This window comes from Psittacula echo, assembly GCF_963264785.1.
Source record: "Psittacula echo genome assembly, chromosome: 2".
NCBI lineage: Eukaryota > Metazoa > Chordata > Aves > Psittaciformes > Psittacidae > Psittacula > Psittacula echo.
The window spans coordinates 68,891,429-68,912,066 of record NC_137737.1 but is presented as its reverse complement, the minus strand read 5'-3'; the positions used below and the strand labels follow the sequence as shown (position 1 = coordinate 68,912,066).

Sequence of the window (20,638 nt, the reverse complement as noted above, 5' to 3'; positions counted from 1 at the left end):
AGCCATACTGTTGGGCTGTGGCAGCATTTTCCAGGTGATTTCTCAGCAGCATCAGGTGAGTCTTTGTTACTCCCTGGAACTTTGCACACCTCTGTTCAGGCCACTCAGCTCCATCTGAGATATCCTCCTTCCGAAGGCACTGGTGTCCATGAGGAAGGCTGCTGTGATCACAGCCATCCCTACCTGTCCCTGATGATTCTCTGGTGAGAGGTGGCTCTGCTGCTCACTGTCTCTGGGTAAGCCTAACTGCAAGGTCTGTCCTGCACCAGTGCCCCTCTTGGAGGATGGTCTGGCCACAAACCCTTACAAAGCTTCTTCAGTGCTCCTCCCCTCATTATAGCTTATGACTGTACCTGATGGGCTGAAGTCACTGCCTGCAGCCTTCAATCTCTTTGAACAGAGAATCCTGGAGGCTGTTTGGAGCCATGATGGGAGGAAAATACAGCTTCTGGGAGAGACCTGCCAGCACCTGAGGTGACTTGTCTGCATGAGTTGGAAGATAGGTGATGGTATTTCTGCTTCTGTAACATGCTGGACTGCCCAGTCAAAACATTTACAGGCATAACCTCAGATCATCTGATACTGACTTATCATTACTTCACGTTGGAGCAAAAAGACATGATGCTGAAAAAAGTTTATATGCCCCAAATATGCTGCATCATGGCAGGAGATCCAGATAAACAGACTCACAGTTGGAAGAGAGAGAGCTACAGGTCTTTAGTCAGAGCCATGGCACTTTAGTCAGAGCCATGCCACAAGCTTTCATTGCATAAGTATGCTGTTATACCAAATGCACGCACAGCTCTTAGAAACAAGAATTAGTCATCAGAAAGCCTAACGTTAGCTTAAGTAGTTTAAATAGCAGGTTTCGCTAACCCAGTTCCTTTTGGTGGATGTAAGCCTAGAGCTCATCACGACACATCCATGACACTTGGCAGAAACTATGTGGCAGATTTTGGATTTACAAATAAAGAAAACATCACTGCAAATAATGATGGCTCTGATATAACTCAGAGGCTAGAAAGATTCTCCCGCTTCTTATATGTGATTGTGTTGGTGGCCTTACATAATAGCACAGTGTGCTGAACAGGCCTTTTTATAATTCTGAAGCAGTGACAACTGATACACTTGTGTGGTAAAAAAAAGGTCCTGTAAGTAAAAAAAGAAATAAATAAAGAAAGAATTATACATGAGGTAAATATGAGGGTTTCCTGTCACGAGGTGCACACTCAGGAACTTTTACAGCTATATGGTACGTGCAGGGAGAGCGGTGAGAGAGCAGTTAAGAACTTATCTTTAAATTGAATTCAGGGACACTGAAATGTATACTGCTGGCTGTTCACTGCTTAGCCAGTAATTATGCAATATGTCTGTTTAATCTTCAGGGTGCTGAGGAGCAGCTTCTGTCTGCACATTGTTTGATACTTATGCTGCCTCCACATCAATGATGACTATGAAACTATTAATATTGAAAGCAAAGACAGCAGCTGCATGATATGCATCAGATGGATACATCTATTCTCCAGCAGGAAACAAGAGGAGCCAGCAGAACAAACTGTTGGTGGTGTCTGATCTGACCTCTTTGCAATATTTCAAGTGAGACTCTTTTTCTCATGGTTCTGAGCAGCAATGAGTAGACTCAGGTATTGTTTCTTTGCTGTTCTAATTTTCAGTGTTTCAATTCCAATTTTTTTTTATGCTGTTAATTTGCACACACGAAAATCTCTTTGGAGGCTGAACTTCTCGGTGAATTCAACGTTAGCAGAAGCCTGCAAAGCACTGATTGAAGACAAGGCACCCTTTGTGAAGGAAAATGCTTTAGAAACTTCATCCAGAGAATCCAGTTGCACGGAGTACATCACGCGGAACCACTACATCACCCGCACCCTCTCGGCTGAAGAGGCCGCCTTCCCCATTGCCTACGTTATGACCCTGCACAAGGAGTTCGAGACCTTTGAGCGGCTCTTCAGGGCAGTGTACATGCCCCAGAACATCTACTGCATCCACGTGGATGCCAAGGCACCGGCCCACTTCCATCGGGCGGTGCGGCGCCTGCTGGGCTGCTTCCCCAACGCCTTCCTCGCCTCCCGGGCAGAGCGGGTGGTCTACGGCAGCATCTCCCGCCTGCGGGCTGACCTCCACTGCATGAGAGACCTGCTGGCCTCGGCCGTGCCCTGGCGCTACCTGCTCAACACCTGCGGCCAGGACTTCCCCTTGAAGACCAACCGGGAGATTGTCCGGCTGCTGAAGAGCCTTGGGGGCAAGAATGTCACCCCCGGGGTGCTGCCACCCCCCCACATCACCTCCCGCACCAGATACGTGCACAGGGAGCAATTATACTCTCTCTTTTCTTTCATGCTTGTGACATTTTTGCGCAAGGCACCCCCTCCCCACAACCTGACCATTTACTTTGGCTCTGCGTATGTGGCCGTCACCCGTCCCTTTGTGGAGTTCGTGCTTCAGGACCAGCGTGCCATTGATCTGCTGGCGTGGTCTGAGGACACCTACAGCCCTGATGAGCACTTCTGGGTGACGCTCAACAGGATCCCAGGTGAGTACTCCTTCACTTCTGTTTTCTGTAGATACACAGGTGCATGCACAGGTATGCACATGCATGCACACACACAAAGACATATATCCAAGGTTGATTTTCACAAATACTAGATGAAAAATTTAATCAGATCATAATTGATAAAAAAAGGCTGATCTATCAAATAAGCTTACTTGCCCTTTTTGACCACTGAGGGAGAGGTGACTGAGCAGTGCAAGATGTGCTTTACTGTTCTGTGCCCAAGCAGGAAGTAACTCAGAGGATCTAAGTTCAAATTGAAATCCTTGGACATTTCAGCTGTTAAACTTTTTACCTGTAAAAATTGAGATGAAGAAAAGAGAAGGAATAAAGATTAAAATATGTAAGCATTGTAGGGAAAGTGTTTTTTACAGATGTCCTGGGTTCAGCAGTAGCAGTCATTTTTCTTCTTCTTAGTAGTTGGTGCAGTGCTGTGTTTTTGACTTTTAGCCTGAGAACAGTGCTGGTAACACACAGATGTTTTCAGTTGTTGCTAAGTAATGTTTACTCCTACCAAGGACTTTTAGTCCCATGCTTTGCCAGTGACGAGGGGCATGGGAAGCCGGGAGGAAGCAGAGACAGGACACCTGACCCAAACTAGCCAAAGACGTATTCCATACCACAGCACGTCATGCCCAGTGTATAAACTAGAGGCAGTTACCCGGAAGGGCTAGATCACTGCTCGGGTCGGGCTGGGTATCGGTTGGCAGGTGGTGAGCAGTTGTATTCTCTTCCCTTGTTATTTCCCCTATCATTGTTATTATTGGTGGTAGCAGCAGTGATTTGTGTTATACCTGAGTTACTGGACTGTTCTTATCAACCTGTGGGAGTTACATTCTTTAGATTCTCCTCCCCATCCCTCAGGAGCAGGGGGGGAGCAAGTGGGGGGGAGTGAGCGAGTGGCTGCATGGTTCTGAGTTACCAGCTGGGCTTAAACCATGACAACAAGATGTTCTTTTTTCTAGGAGGAATTTTATTTTTCACAAATAGAATACAATTGCTCCCTATCTATTACTCCAGAGCCAGAAAAGAATGTGAGTTCAAGCTAGAATCTGCTTCCAGTCTTCATATGCTTTTCTGTGGGCACACACATGCCATCTCTCACATAACACCTACAAAAAAACCCCATATACTCGTAACTAAACCCCACTGTGCAAGGTCAAGGATTTGTTTAGTGAAACAGAGCCAGTATGTTCATTTTCACCTTAGGTATTTACAATTAGTTTTACTTTGTTCAAATGACTAGGAAAGGGTTAGAAGATGCATAGGACTTCTTCCCCATGCACATTGATGCTTTTAGAAGCATTTGGTAGGACTTTAGTGCGCCCAACTCCCTAGAGCTTCACAGCAGCCCAAAGCAGGGCTGTTAGGAATGGAAACAAGATAAATTTCTTCTCCTGTCATTTTTTTTTCTTTCTTTTCACCCCTTCCCTACTGAACTTGTGGGAAACAAAAACAGGGAGCATTAACGGTGGGACAGAGCATGTCTACTTTAACCTAAGCAGTAGACTGTGGGTCCATTTTGCAAGGTCAAATTATCACTTAACTCTGTGAGAATAATGTTTGCTCTTGTCATAACTATTTTACAACTGGCATGCACGAGATGCACAAACGATTATTGTTTGAGATATTTATGGTATAATCATCATCGGATACTATTTGTAGTTAGAATCATAGAATCATAGAATAGTTAGGGTTGGAAAGGACCTTAGTTCCATTGGATCTAGTTCCAATCCCCCTGCCATGGGCAGGGACACCCCACACTAAACCATGCCACCCAACATCTCATCCAACCTGGCCTTGAAAACTGCCAAGGATGGAGCACTCACAACCTCCCTGGGCAACCCATTCCAGTGCCTCACCATCTTAACAGTAAAGAATTTCTTCCTTATATCCAATCTAAACTTCCTCTGTTTAAGTTTGAACCCATTACCCCTTGTCCTGTCACCACAGTCCCTGATGAGTAGTCCATCCCCAGCATCCTTGTAGGCCCCCTTCAGATACTGGAAGGCTGCTATGAGGTCTCCACGCAGCCTTCTCTTCTCCAGGCTCAACAGCCCCAACTTTCTCAGCCTGTCTCCATACGGGAGGTGCTCCAGTCCCCTGATCATCCTCGTGGCCCTCCTCTGGACTTGTTCCAACAGTTCCATGTCCTTTTTATGTTGAGGACACCAGAACTGCACACAATACTCCAAGTGAGGTCTCACGAGAGCAGAGTAGGGGGCAGGATCACCTCCTTCGACCTGCTGGTCACACTCCTTTTGATGCAGCCCAGGATACGGTTGGCTTTCTGGGCTGTGAGCTCACACTGAAGCCGGCTCATGTTCATTTTCTCATCGACCAACACCCCCAAGTCCTTCTCTGCAGGGCTGCTCTGAATCTCTTCTCTGCCCAACCTGTAGCTGTGCCTGGGATTGCTCCGACCCAGGTGTAGGACTTTGTACTTGTCATGGTTAAACTTCATAAGGTTGACATCAGCCCACCTCACAAACGTGTTGAGGTCCCTCTGGATGGCATCCCTTCCCTCCAGTGTAGTTAGATGACTTTTTCAAGAAGCTGGTTGTTGTGATCTTATAGTCTATTGCCTCAGAAGCAATAAACCTGGGACCAGATATGTTCTTCACAAACAGAAAGATTTAGGTGGTTGCCATTTGTTGTACTGCACTGTGTAGCTTACATAGGCTGCATATTTCGTTGCATATTTCTATGATTATCACTGTATGCTTTCCAGTGTTGCACACTGGTATGACATTTTTTTTTCTTTTTCTCTTTGCATTCAAAAGATGTAACATTTCCAGAGCAGGTATGTTTCCTTCTTCTTCCTTGTTTTCTCTGCCATTCCATTAGTGTGTCTGGCCAAAAGTGGCCGTGCAGCTCTCGCAGATGTACTCAGGGGCTGCTATTGTCCAGGATTTCGAATCCAAACTTGTAAGCGTAGCACAGGGTGTCACTCACCTGAATGTACCCAAGACAGATCCAGACTCTGGGATGAGAAGTCGTCCCCCTCAATGCACGGGTGTTAGACTAGGACTCAGATCCTGGCTCTAACAAAACCTCTTATCCAAGTTTGACCAGATCACTTCCTTTCAGCTTTTCAGGCATATCAAAGGCAGATAATGGTGTGAGGCAGTTGTCCAGCTGTTAGAACAAATAGTTGGAGGCCTCCAGACAAGTGAAGAGATCATTTAAGGACCAGTTTGGATGGACAGTGTATCATGAAAAAACTAAACCAAACAGATTTGATATTTCGGACTGTCACAATATTCTCAGTTCAGATAGAAGATTAAAAAAGACTGTTTGATTCCTAAATCTTAAAATAGCATGCTTATTACCCAGAGACATGCAATGAAGACCAAGATTTTATTTTTTAGCCCCCTAAAGCTAAAGACTTTCAATTCCCATTCAGTTGCTTTTCAAATAACAGCCTTAACTTATCTTTGGTATTTCTCTCAGGCCAATTATCTCCCACATAAATTCTGTGTGACAGAAAATTCTTGAAAGTCACTTTTCAGATAAGGAAGAGAAGCACGGGGAAAATAAGGGAAAGTATTTGCAAAGTATGTAGGCTTGAAGTGACTGGCCCTAAATTACTTTCCCCAGGTCTAACAGGAAGCAAGCACCACCACAGTGCAGGTTAGTTGCCACTTCCCAGGCCAGCAGCATAACCACTGGGCCACCTTTCCCCACTCTGTTTACATAGAGCAGAAAGTAGGTTCTGGTTGCTGTGGGAGAGGTGTGTATCCAGAGTTAATGCTATTTAGTCCTTCAGGGTAGTTTTTACTGGATCCTCTTCCAAGCCAAACTTCTGTCCCTACTTTCATGTGACAAAGTCACAGCATATGCTTGACCTGGGATATAAGCAGCCCCAAACGATAATCCCTCAGGGTACACACCAATATGTACATTGACATACACATATGCTGGTCCGTTAGTAACTTACGCATTGTTCAGTGGGAAAATAAAGGTCAGAAGGAGTAATAGCAGCACTTCTCATTCAGAGATACCAACATGCTCTTAGAAGGGAGAACGGTCCTATTATTTCCTTTTCACAGAAGCAGGCAGAAAAGGAGGAAATTATATTCCTAGTGTCTTAAACTAGACCATGGGCAAAGCCAGCACTGGAACACTGATACCTAACTCCCACTCTAACACACCGGATTAAAATGTTTTCTCTTCAGAATTGGCTCCCTTGCAGAATAACAGAGCATGGTTGCACTGTCACCTTTGCATCAGTCCCATTTCTTTACTAAGGGTGTGGGTGCACAAGACAGCTGAGCGCTAAAAGCTCATTGTTCCCAAAATAGGAAATTTTCTCCTTATCCCTTCCTACTTCCTCCTGTTTACCAGCCCTGTGCTAGGAGCTTTGCCAGTTTAAGTCATCTGATCTGAAGAAAAACAATGTACTTTCCTCAATCTGCGAATTTAATTGGCTTGGTGAAGAATCTGACCAGCGCTGAAGTAAAGCAGGAATTAAAGCTGAGGGTGAACATGCAGATGTGAGAAAATGGGAAGGAGATTAGGAACAGGAGCCAGACCTTCCCCTTTCAGTGCTGGTGAGCCATGAGCCTGGCTTACACCACTTTCTACAATGCCGCCTGCATACAGGCATTTTTTAACATCTGAGCTTGGAAAGGCAGGGCAGAAATATTTAAAGGCATTGTGTATGCTTAGTTGCTATCAACAGTTTCTGTACAATTTCCATCCTAGTGCAGATGAGATGTATTTGGGAAATGCAACACTGCTAGTTGAACATATTTTTGTTATTGCATTTAAGACAAACTTCTAGGAAATAATGATATGGAGATACAAACTTTACAGTCTCATGGGTTATATCACTCTTACAAACTTTGTCTGTTTAAAACTCACATGCTCAGGTCTTTGTGCTAAAGCTGTTACCTACAGGAAGTTCTCTAACATTGATTCCAATGAAACAAATCATAGCTTTGCTTTAATCTGCAAGCTTATACCATGCACACCCTCCAACTGACAAGTAAACCATAAGGAAATATTCTAGAGTGCATCCTCAAAGCCAAAACAAATATGTTAAGAGGGCTAGCCCATAGTCTGGTGAACAAATGTCATCTGTGTGCCACAGGTGGCTTACTGCAATATCCTGTAAAGATGGCATCAGTTTCTACTTCAACCTTTCTGTTAGGTGCTGCTGGCACCAGGTTCTGGATTAATACCAGCCTGGAAATCATAAAAGAGTTTATTTGTAATCAGTCCTGCCCTGGATCACTACACAGTGCTGTAAGTGACTGTGCTGGCAGGGCTGAAGGGGCTTGGTGGTTACGGGAATGACCAGCCAGGGTGCTCAGGGACAGGGAATAAATCACCAGAGGTCAGCAGTATGTATTTAGGTAAGAAGTTCATCTCCCAAAGTACTCTAACCACCATCCTCACCCCTTCTCTCAAACCTATGACTGAATGAACTTGTGCATATGCAAAGTAAGTCTCTTTCCTAGTCTCCTGCACATGTTTTCCAAGTTTCTTGTTCAGGTTTCACTTTTAGGAATTTCTCCCAAATTCAGGTGTGCAAGAATGTCCTTTTATCCAGATCCTTTCCAGAGTCCCTCTTGACAGCTTCTTAGCAAGTTGGCCTCTGTCCATTCTGCCCTGTTACAAAGAGACAAAAATTGTTACCGCAGCCTGGGAAACATACCCAAGGCATTGTCTCTTACCTGCTTTACCAGGGTGTGTTCAACAGCTGCTGCTGTTGTGGTGGGGACAGACGTGCTTTAATAGCTATCATCTTTAGCTTAAAAACTTAACCAACATTCATGGAGATGCCATACCACTGAAGAAGCAAGTGAAGTCTTAGCTATTTAGTCATGAAAAGATGCTGGCAGCGCATCCTTTTCTCCATAGGGCCTCTGACCAGAGCCAGTCCTGAAGCGCATTTCTCTAGCAAATGTGAAGGTCTTCTCCACTCACAGTGGCAGGAGTTGCTACATTTGAGGCTACAGCTACAGCTGGATTTAGAAGTGAACAGCAGTCGAGACTCAAGAAACTCAGTGAAGAAGTAGAGGAGTTTGGAAACAGCTCTTCTGGAAGCACACTGGATGGGCACAGTGGAGTGCTGTATTGTAATATACAAGCTGGCCAAATACTACAAGCAGTTTAGGCATAACAAGAAACCCAGCCGTAACCAGGAGAAATAGGGTTTTGTACCTACATTCTGATGCTTTTGGGTAAGAATTATTCCCAGCAGGGTGCTGCTCCCCCAGGGTTCACTGTATGGCTCCACAGAAATTGCATCAGCGCAACTTAGGGTCCTGAGCAGAGCTATGAGCAAGAGGAGGAAGAACTTCAGGAATATGCTTCATGTGGCATTGTCACTGAGGGAAATGCTGAGGAATCACCACCCCTCAACTAGCTGGTGTGTCTCCAGAAGGCACTGTGGTGCTGCACAGACAGAGCACGGCATTCTGGAGGCAAGCTTTGCACAGGCAAGTTTGGTTTGCTCATTGTGGTTACACAACGTTGTAGTTGGGAGCAGAGGTTTGCTTCTGAAGTCCTTCCCATCCAACTGTTCTTTCCTATGGCACACTAGTTTTATTCAGATAATGATCTTAGTGTGTGAGGGCTGGATTCCTTCTCTGGTGGAACCAAACCAGAAGATGCACATTAGCACACATCTAGTGCACTGCAGCAGCTAAGGGGAACACAGGAATCCCAGTTGAGAAACAGCCCCATCACTGCCAAGCATGGTACTACTGGTCCTAAAGTGCACACCAGCATATGTGCCAGTAGAAGGCTCCAAAATATAAAGAGCTTATGCTGTGTAAGTAGCTAGGTGATGTCTGCTTTGATATTCTTTCCTTGCTCTCCATCTCTTACCAGTTCCCCCATGCTGAACTTCACTTGTTTTTCAATGCTGTGCTTTTCTACTGCTTTCTTTCCCTGACGGTAAGTGAAAAAGACTGCAGGTCCTGGCACTCATCCAGGATCCTTGTTCCCAGGTACCCCAAAAAATCCTTGCATGAGAACATTCACATCCATACACACCGCTTTTTCCATGTCACCCCGAGTCCAGCGTCGATAACTTCATCCCACTACCCATGTCTCCAACTATGGCATACAGCAGGGAAGTGTGGGGACACATTAGGCTACTGGGACATCAGTCTCTGTTTTGCAGAGATGCAATGAGTATTGCTAGTGCTAATATAGAAGCTGTTAAATCATAAGCAACCCCCTCAGGATACGAGCTGCAAGAGAAAGTCCGCATGTAGCAACTGGCTGTTACAAAAATCACTCACACATTGCCTGCCCTGTAAGAGTGCTCAGTTATGTTCTGGCAACTGAGCAAGGCTGCAGACACATCCTGGCAGCCTTTCTAAGCTTCCATGGAAAGACCCTAACATGTGGTTCCTTTCCCTCCCCCAAAATGCTGTGATGTAGCAATGGTGCCATGGTCAGCAATTTTTTGCTTCCTGTCACTGCAGAGTGCAACAGCAACTAGATGCTCTTACATGGAGTGCTAGGTGGTTAGCAGCTATGCAGCCATTAGCCACAGTAACACACCTCTCTTCCCTGCTCTCGTTCTGACTGGCACAAAATTCATCCAGTTACTCATTGACAGGATGGTCCCACTTCTGGGACATGCCTTGATCATGCACATCCCTCTCATATACAGAGTGGTGCTTGGCAGTCATTTGGTGTAAGGGAAGCTGGGGATTTGCAGAGAAAGTGCAAGGACATAAGCACTTTTATTCCTGGTTTCTGGAAGAAGCCTGCAGAATGATGACCAGCTGTGGGTCGTCTGTCCCAGAGGAAGGGAAGGGGAAAGGGGCATCAGCAGTACAAGCCCAACAAACCCAGACCGTTCTCTGATCTGAATGGGCAGACCACAGGGCCTCCAGCAGCTTCCTGTCAAGTATGGGGGACTGAGAACATCAGCAACCTCAACCTGGTATCTTGGAGTGAATTTTTTTCTCTTGTTGCAGCTAACATGACAGAAATTGGCAGTCCATGGGAGACAATGTTGCATTCTGCTTGTTCTTACTTTTCCAAGGATTCACCCAGCTGTGCGCTAACCACAATTTTAAGTGGTTTTGATATAGTTACATATTGTGTCTGTCTAAGTGTAAAGGGTCAGACTCACCTCAGCTCTCTCCAAGCAGCATGAAGGTTGTGAATGTATTAGCTTCTTTTGTCCGTGATGGGTAGTTTATTTGTAAGGTATTAAACCAGCCTCACACTTTGAAAGTCTATCTGCACCATCCTGATGGCAATTTCCCATTTGGAAGCTGAGTGATAGAAAAATAAGGAAGACAGTTGGCATATAGTATGTCTCAGGTAATAGCAGGCATCTGGTGGGTAATACCGTGAGTCAAGCTAGTATTCTCTTAAGAGAGATGGGAGTTGTCTTTGTTAAAATTTCACTGCGGTTTATCTGAAGCAGTAGCTTTATATCCAAACAAGAGCCGGTGGCTCTCAAGGAACATCTCATTCTCATCCCTTGGATGTATGCGTGAGATACAAGAATAATACTAGAAAATTCTGAGCAGCACTGCTAGAACGCTAATCAATCATGTTAGCCAATTCCTTATTTTTAAGTTTTTATAAAGCCATTTGCTTGTACAAACAGACCTGTGTGTTTTCCAGACAATTTAGCTTGCACTGAGCTTCTCACTACAGCAACTTAACAATTCAGAACCTCTTTGGTACCTCTCCATCCCACTGTTGTTTGTAGGCAGCCTCTTGGACAGCCTTCTCTGCAATGCAAGCATCATACTAATAAGCACTACAGTAATTCTGTTCTGCTTATTAAAATTGTTTCTTTTCCTTAGCTTAGTGCCCACCTTTCAAAAGACAGACAGACAGTGATGCAGAAGCTTTTCGATGACTCCAGACAATGATGCTGGTTGAATAAGCCATGTTCTAGAAAAGATGTATTTTGTACCTATGTCTGCAGTGTTACTCATATTACTAATCCTTATTGTCGATCATATTTTCCATTATTTTAATGAGTCTTCCTTATTGAGCAAGAACTTCTCATAGGAATAAGGCACTAAAAAAAAAAAAAAAAGGGATTTTCCGGTGACTGAGTCTCCTGCCCACAAAGCTGGTGTAATCTCATGATCAAAACCTGCTTAAGGGAAGGTGTTGCAACACCGCTGCATCAATCACAAAGCCACCATCTTCATGGCAGAATTTCCTGAAAAATTACGTTTGTCCTCTATCTACCATTCAGATAGTTCATAGTTCATCTGAGAAAATATAACTTAAAGTAGGGGTTGGTCTCTGTGCAATCTGTAGTCATTGGAATTCAAGTACTGCTTTCAGTAGGAGCAATACTTTGCTTCACAACCAGTTGTTTGCTTCTCAGTAAAACACTAGTTAGTGATGGTGGGATAAGGAAGGGTATGTCTTCAAGAAGTCTTTTTGAAAAGCCTGTAATAGCTAATAAATGGGCTTGTGTTCCTTTGCTTGATTCTCCTTTATCTTTAAAACTATCAGACACTGGAGTAATAGGTTTCAAGCAGCACAGCTCCTAGAAGAAGAGAATCAGATGACAGTAATTTAAGGAAGAATTTCTTTCTAAATTCTGGCATCAGGTGATGTCTGTCATTGTTCATGCATGTAACCAACTAAATGTCAGTCCAGTTGCAGTAACAGAGACTTTTCCTGATGTTCCCAGATACTGAGTTGACAACAGCCCTTGTATTTGTTTAGGGGGGAGCTCCAGTCAGGCCACCCGAACCTGTCCCTTCCTTTCACCTACAAGCAAATTCATCTGACCACACCTAAAGCTACATTGCACTTGCTGAGATACAAACCCTCTTGCCAGCACCCTGCCTGGGCAGCTGGGGTGGAAGTTGCCAGAACCATGCCTGAATGGGTGCTGCGGTGGGCACTGGTGTTTCCTGCACAGCAGCTCTTCTGTCTCTGTCCTTGGTGCCCAGCATGTCCTCACAGGTCCAGCTCACTCCTGCTCTGGGAAGTAGGTGTTTCCTGATCAGCCCTGTAGATTTCAGCTGCTCTGATGTAGGACTACCCTGCCAAAGACACTAGTTTATGGCTCTTTAACAACTCAGAAAAACCTTCTTCAAAACACATCATCAAACGAAGGTATTAGAACTGAGACTCTTTCATTACTATCCATCAGACGATTCAACACCTGAGGTGCAGTTTAGCCCTCTTACGACTGTCAACATCCTGACAGCATTGCCTTAATTCAGATGGCTGTCTTGAAAGAAGAAATTTTAAATAGCTTCCCCTCTCCCCCCATCCCCGAGTTTTATTTCCTTCTCTCCAGGTTCTAAGGTCTGCTTTAAAGTCTGATAATCTTGAGTTTATTTTAGTTAACTCCTTGCCCCTCCATACACATACTTTTGCATTCACATACCCCACTGAAATAAAAATTTATGGCATCAAAATACAAAATTAAGCCTCTGTACATTTTTAAGGAGGAGTGGTGGTTTTTTTTCTCCACTGATTCAATCTTATCTTGAAAGAAAATCTCTTCTTCTGAGGACTCCCCCATATCTTTACCAGCCACCTCCCTCCCATGAACAGGTGGCAGAACTTGTCTCACAGGACAAGCAAGGAGACAGATAAACCATGATTTCGGAGCAAATCGCTCTTGCGTGCTGCCTTATGAGCCCAGTCAGAAAAATACTTGTTGCCATATACAGGGTTAAGAGGTGATTGTTTCCATCCTATCTGCATTTGCTCTTCAGCTTCTCTCCATCCTCCTAACACTGACAGCCTAACTCCTTGACTGCAGTTCTGCAAGACAACAACTGAAAACAAAACAAATCAAAACAAACCTGATTTACTGTTGAAGACCCTGAAAGGGACTAAAATAGGTTGGATGTAGCTGGGTGTGAAGCCCTGTGTCCATAAGCAGGACTTCATATGCACCGAGGAGTGTTGCAAGCATGGTGGCCACTACCAGAAGGTAGGGGCGGCCTGCGGGGTGCATGTCCTCTTGCCCCCAGCACTGGCCTGAGGGCTGTGTTTGGAAATACCGTGAAGGCAGTAGGTGTCCCAAGCACCCTTGGGTGCTGGGGCAGATGCGGGCAGCGGCAAGACTGCCCTTCCCAGGGGAGGGAGGTGTCTTGTGGCAGTTCTTTTGACAGGTCAGCCTCACGCTTGTGTTCCCTCGCTGTGGGACTGCGGGGAGCTGTGGCCAGGCTAAGGGCGGCCTGAGGCTGGCAGCGTGGACCATGCGGTGTCAGCGGGTGGTGAGACTGCTTGTGGCTGCCACAGCACTGATGGGCGCTGCCATGTTGCTGTGGCATGGCAGGCAGCAAGTGGTGGGCAGTATGGGTTCCCTTGAGGCCATGGCTCTGAAGCAGGTGTGCAGCACACTGCTGGCCAGGTGGGCCTCTCACCTGAGAGGCAGGCAGCTGCAGCCAGTGCCACGGGCAGCCCGCTGTGGTAGGTACACGTCCTGCAGCCAAAAATCTCTTTGGAGGCTGAACTTCTCAGTGAATTCAACGTTAGCAGAAGCCTGCAAAGCACTGATTGAAGACAAGGCACCCTTTGTGAAGGAAAATACTTTAGAAACTTCATCCAGAGAATCCAGTTGCACGGAGTACATCACGCGGAACCACTACATCACCCGCACCCTCTCGGCTGAAGAGGCCGCCTTCCCCATTGCCTACGTTATGACCCTGCACAAGGAGTTCGAGACCTTTGAGCGGCTCTTCAGGGCAGTGTACATGCCCCAGAACATCTACTGCATCCACGTGGATGCCAAGGCACCGGCCCACTTCCATCGGGCGGTGCGGCGCCTGCTGGGCTGCTTCCCCAACGCCTTCCTCGCCTCCCGGGCAGAGCGGGTGGTCTACGGCAGCATCTCCCGCCTGCGGGCTGACCTCCACTGCATGAGAGACCTGCTGGCCTCGGCCGTGCCCTGGCGCTACCTGCTCAACACCTGCGGCCAGGACTTCCCCTTGAAGACCAACCGGGAGATTGTCCGGCTGCTGAAGAGCCTTGGGGGCAAGAATGTCACCCCCGGGGTGTTGCCACCCCCCCACATCACCTCCCGCACCAGATACGTGCACAGAGAGGGGGCCAGACGCAATGCCTTGGGGCAGGTCTTTCCCCTGCTGCGCAAGGCACCCCCTCCCCACAACCTGACCATTTACTTTGGCTCTGCGTATGTGGCCATCACCCGTCCCTTTGTGGAGTTCGTGCTTCAGGACCAGCGTGCCATTGATCTGCTGGCGTGGTCTGAGGACACCTACAGCCCTGATGAGCACTTCTGGGTGACGCTCAACAGGATCCCAGGTAGGACATCAGGTCTGGAGAGTGCGCGGAGGTCCCCACCCTGGCACCTACCACCCATCACTTGCTGCCACTTGGCCATTACATAGTGCCAGCTCTTCTGTGGTGGCCACCATGGCTCATCTCTCCATGGAGCTGTTTCCAGCTGTGGCTCTTGGTGGTGCCCACCAGCAGGTTTTTCACCAGTCCTATTGTTTCACATGAAAAAACTGCCCAGCAGGTGACAGCCCATGTTTGCAGCTCTAGTGGCAAGTAAGGAAGGCACACTGTGCCTCCTTGAGTTTGATGTCCTGGACATTCATCCACTTGGCTGAGCTGTCTCCTGGAAGATTAGCACCCATGACTGGGTAAGGTGCATCCCAGGAGTGGTGGGCATTGCAGAGTGACGGATTCAAGGATTCTGCTGCATGCCCTCCTGCTTAGCAGCAGCTGCTGTGCCCCATGAAGGCCCAGGGGTGCAGCGTGTCATCCCCTTGGCTTACATGATCTTTGGCCATGCTGTCTCACTAGTCTCATCTGCACTTCCTTATACCATCTTGCTTTTCCAAAAGCTGCCAAAGGGGGTTGTGAATTTCCAGGTGCCTGAATACACTGGTGGGCTGCACAACTTCAGTTATAGAGCTGAGGGTATGCACTTGCCCACCTATACATGGCCCACCATATATGGCCCTGCATATTTCCCAAACACAAACACATGACCCCAAAGGCCAGCAAAAGTTATGGTTGATTTCAATCAGGTCTTGCAGGATAATATTCCCAAGGGTGGTATGTACAGCATTTCAGGCAGATAAGTACAAACTGAAGTACAAACTCGTGTGTACCAGCTTATAAATTGCAGGAGAAAAGCTTGAATCACTTTGTGGCACAAAAGTGTAAAGAAGTTGTCCCCTTCACGAGAGAGAAATGCCGATGAGGAAGCAGAGGCTGCTTCAGGGGACGGGTGGAGACTAGCTTGTAGGTTTTAATTGATGTGTTGATCTGATCCTGTAATCACAGGTACAGGACTTGGAAGGCAAATCAGGCAGCCCTTTATGCTGCAAGATTCCCAGCCCAATGTCAGTTTATGTTCAGTGTGTGTTACAGAAATTCCAACGCAGTGGCTTGTTTTGTGTAAGCTGCTTATGTTTGTCTTCATAATATGTGGTAGCAGTGCAAGGAGGAAAGGGAGTGGGCTGCCTCTTGGAGCCAACACATGCAGATCAGCTCTCACTGGAATTGCAATGGCAAAAAACCCCAGAAGAACTTAGAGGAGAAACAGGTTGTGTTGCTTTCGTTCTATGAAGAGCTCCAGTGTTTTTTCTGCTTCCAAGCTTCCACTTAACAAGGGAAGACATGAAACTAAAGGCTCTGGAGGAGCTGGCCTGTCTTTCCAGTGACTCGTGGCTGTCTTCATACCCAAGCAGTGCAGTTCCACTGGTGGCTATTTCTAAGACCTGGTGGTGGCAAACTCTTTTCTAGGACAGTGCTCAGTATGGCTGCCCACAAAGAGGCTTTTCCTACCTCCATGTTTTCAGGAACAGGAACAAAACTCTACTAACCAATACAGGGTGGGAAATGAGAGCTGAATAAAAGGAGAGTGAGTAACTCATGCTAAAGTTTATATTAACTTTCACATCACCACCACTTCTCAGACAAACTATTTATACAACCAGGACCCCAGAACAGTTTTCGAATCTGAAGTCAGTTGCTCAAACAAATCTTTAAAAGAAAATGTGGTAAATCCTTCTTTTTCTCCAGTGCTGAGCTGTACTTTCCCTCACTCTTGAATTAACTTACAAAAATGCCTAGTTTGCTCGATTTGGGAGATGATGAATAATGTGAAGTCAGTAATTTTTATTCCTGGAAGGCAGTGCCTTCCAGTGCTTCTGTGGATGTCCTGGGGTCATTCCTGTTTTGTCAGTCATCTTGCTGCTTCTCCACTGTGTCAGCATTTTCCAAGTCTTTCTGCACACCACATTTACTGCCATCTGTTATGAACAGGTTTTTAATTGAGGATGGTAATGCACATCCCAGGCCATTTAAAGTGTCTCTCCCCTACCATCCCTTCCTCTTTTTGTCTTTTATGAAGTGTTATCTGTAGCGTAATGCTTTCTACAGAAAAATAACATTTTCTGAATTTTCCCCAGGACAAACCCACACATTTTGGCATGTTATTATATTTGATAACAGCCCAATATACAGAGAGGGAGAAATAAAGTAGTAAGTTCTGGTTACAGCTGCCATATATCTCTGTTTATGGGAAAGTGCTATGGTGGTTCTGCTGTTAGATCACATGGTCTTTTTGCATCTGTTACAGAAGTTGTGACTTGCTAATTGCAAACAACCATCCTCACTTACCAAGAACAAGCTGTTCTCAAAAGCACAGAGCGAAGCAAGTGAACAGAAAAAAACCTCTGATGCTCAACCTTTCTCCTAGCCAATTTCTCAAAAAAACCCCAGTCTCTCCTGACATTACACAGGGCCTTCATGGGCTCATTTGTCCTTCACTGTGCTTCTCTTCAAGCTCACAAGCAAAATAGTTGTTGGGTTATGGTAACTGCAGAGGTACTGTACTTGTTGCCATCTAGGAAAGGAATAGAAATAGCACAAAATATCTACAAAATCTTGCTTTGCTTTTACGTTTATTTTTTAGAAAACCCCAGGGTTAGGATGATGACACACTCTCAGCTACCATTTCAGTGCTGAGGACTTCTTGCACATATTGCAGTCACCAGCTGAAAATGTGCTTTACAGAACGGCTGGCAAATCACCCCGTTTAGGATTGTGGTTACCCAGCAAAATAAATAGCCTATATTAATCCATGCTTTAAATGAAGTTATAAAATCGGGAAGATGGGATAATTAGCCTTAAAAAGAGAGGTCAGAACTGGACATTAAAATGTTAAATATTTATTTTATCTAAAATAATATTTGAAGGGCTAAGCATCCTTGTCTTTGCACAGGTCTCACACTCCAAACCAGTGCTATTATGCATTTCATACAAGCTCTAAAAGGTTTTGTTCTCATCCCATTGTAATGAAAATGGTTGTCTTTTCAGTATATAGAGTATGCTGGTTTTGGCTGGAAAAGAGTTAAATTTCTTCATAATAGCTAGGATAGGTCTATGTTTTGGATTTGTGCTAGAAACAGTATTGATAATTTAGGGATGTTTTTCTCATTGCTGAGCAGTGCTACACAGAACCTATATTCATGTGAAGCTATTATGTGTCGATAGCCTACTGTTCAAATAGCACCTGGAGGGCACTGCTGGTTGGGAAGGTGGAAGGTTACATGAGTGATTGTACACACGTGCAGTATCCTACCGAGGCTGTTGCAAAAGTGGAATCTTATTTCTGAAGTGAAGCGTTTAGGTCTCTTGGACTGACATCTTATTTATACCACGAAAGCTGCTTTCTGTGAAGAAGCTTGACAAAATGTTAGCAGTCAGGCATGTGCTGATGCATATTCCTAAGTATTTCATCCTAGTTCTGTGGAAAAAGGTCACAGAGAGTGGACATAAGCCTGAACACACAGATGTTAAAAGGACTAATTACTTGATATTCTGTTACCTAATTGCAGGTGTCCCAGGCTCCATGCCCAACGCATCATGGGAAGGTGACTTGAAAGCGGTGAAGTGGATTGATATGGAAGAGGCACATGGAGGTTGTCATGGTAATGTGTAAATATTTCTCCATCACTTCTTCCTGTTCATATAGGGAAAATCACTCAACTTTTGTTCTTGTACTCCTACAGCCTCTAATCATAGTGTGAGACACCCTTTAGACAGTACTTCATTGGAGAGAAGACATTAAAAAGAAGTCACCTCCTTCATAGCCCATATGTGAATGATAGAAGCTACATAAACAGTGAGAAAGCTGGAATATTTTCTTCTTCATCAGGAATTTTAAAGAAAATATCAGCCTTGGAAATGGGGATATTTGTCAGTGCTTAAGGCTCACATGAGTTAGATGACTATTTTCTTGAAGACCTTGGGGGAATTTTCTCATAGGTGGGTGGGAATAGTCCATATGTATGTCCCACACTGGGACCCAGATGTGCTAGAGCCAGCAGCAGTGCACAGAGCAGATGTCCCATGTGAACCTGGACAAATCCCAGCTCTTAGCTGAGTACTGATGCTTGCTAGAGCCACAGCGGACAAGGAACCTAAGGAGCTGCTGGCTGAAGATTATGGTTGAGTTTTGAGTTTTCCTATGTCATGTTACTTTATGACATGACATTGACAATAGATAATCTGTGGTATAGCACAATTAAATTTTCAGTCACTGGTTTGTACATTGCACACTGCTACTACTACTTCTGAACAAGTGGAACAAGAAAGGGAATACCAAAATGCTAACAATACTAAAATTTGCTAACAATGCAAATTTTGTTTCAAGAATTCTTAATCCATAACATAGTTATTGAGGAGGAAAATTTTTAGAACTTCAGTCAGATTCAGTTATAGCAGTTTCACATGGGCATAACTACATTGAAATCAGTGAAATTACACCAATATCACTCAGAATCACCTAGTGGAAAACCTACTATGAGTAAAAGTATCAGTTTCTCTTTGCTGACAGAAGGAAATTCCCCTTTGCTGTGTCTTAGCCTTGTCTGAAAAAGAGTCTGAATTAGTAATGATTCTTTTCTGATCTATCTCTTTATTTTCCTCATTATTTATTCTGAAGTAATTTTCTTCATTTCATCCCATTGTTCATACTTACTCCCATTGCACATCCAATAGACCTTTCAGCATGTTTGTTGCATAGGAGATCATTTATAGTGGCTTTGCAGATAAAACTTTTCAAAATTATTTGGATTTTGATTCTGACACTGCTTTTTTCCTTTTTCTTTTATCAGGCCATTATATCAGAGGCATTTGTGTATATGGAACAGGTGACCTCAAGTGGCTTTTTAACTCCACCTGTATGTTCGCGAATAAGTTTGAGCTTAAAACATACCCCCTGACTGTGGAGTGCCTGGAGCTGAGACATCGGCAGAGAACCTTGTCCCAGAGTGAGGTTCAGGTGGAACCCAGTTGGTATTTTTAGCTAGCAACACCCCAAGCTACAACATCAATAAAGGTGGTCAAGAGAATAGCTGCAGCAGTCTTTATTTTTGCTGTGCCAGAAGCATAAACTCAAGAGACAGGTTTCTTTAGTATATTCTGCAGATGTAGCTCAGGTCAGCTTATCTCACACTGCCTGCAAAGCTCACCTTCCACTTTATGCCCAGAAGCTGAAGTGCAAGAGGTACAAAAAGAGACACCAGGACAAAGGTCCTCTTGCAGCCAGAGGAGCTTTGAACTTCTGCCATTTTTAATGGGCTGTTTTCCAGCCCAAGCTTTTGTCTTGTTACGCGGTCATTGCTATCTTCTTCTATAAAAATATAAACAGAGTCATCCATCCCTAGCATTTTTCCCATCTAAAAGACAAGTGTGCACATTTGGCAAGCAAAAAGGTAACGAGTCACAGTCAACAAGGTCTTAAAAGCAGGAACACAACTGCTGGCTATACATATAGATACCATTTTGTCAGATACTGATATTTATTGCAGAGAACTGTCAGAAAAGTACTAGAAATGGAGTAAAGATGCTGCACTTTCTAGATCTTACCCGTTCTTTAAATATCTGCGGGGATGAGGTTTTTAAGAGAAAACAGCACCTTTTACTAGATCAGTGAGTGTGGTTAGAGAAATCAGATGGGCTTTCAGACACAGGAGCCCTTCTCTGTGTCTGAAACATGGGGGCTTGCACATTTCTCTTACTTGGCCAACTAACAGAACTGGGGAAAAATAAAAAACTCTCGACATGCAGATTTTGGCTCACCAGTGTCCTTAAATCATCATGTGT

At 45.0% G+C, this 20,638-nt stretch overlaps 1 protein-coding gene across 1 annotated transcript; it reads left to right on the top strand.

The window, feature by feature from the left end:
* Positions 1-1,629: 1,629 nt before the first annotated feature.
* Positions 1,630-19,838, top strand: GCNT2 (glucosaminyl (N-acetyl) transferase 2 (I blood group); the record flags this gene model as incomplete). The annotated part of the gene is made up of 3 exons (XM_080611136.1): positions 1,630-2,551; positions 18,367-18,459; positions 19,648-19,838. 3 exons carry the CDS (start codon positions 1,630-1,632, stop codon positions 19,836-19,838), a joined length of 1,206 nt encoding a protein of 401 aa, XP_080467262.1.
* Positions 19,839-20,638: the final 800 nt, after the last annotated feature.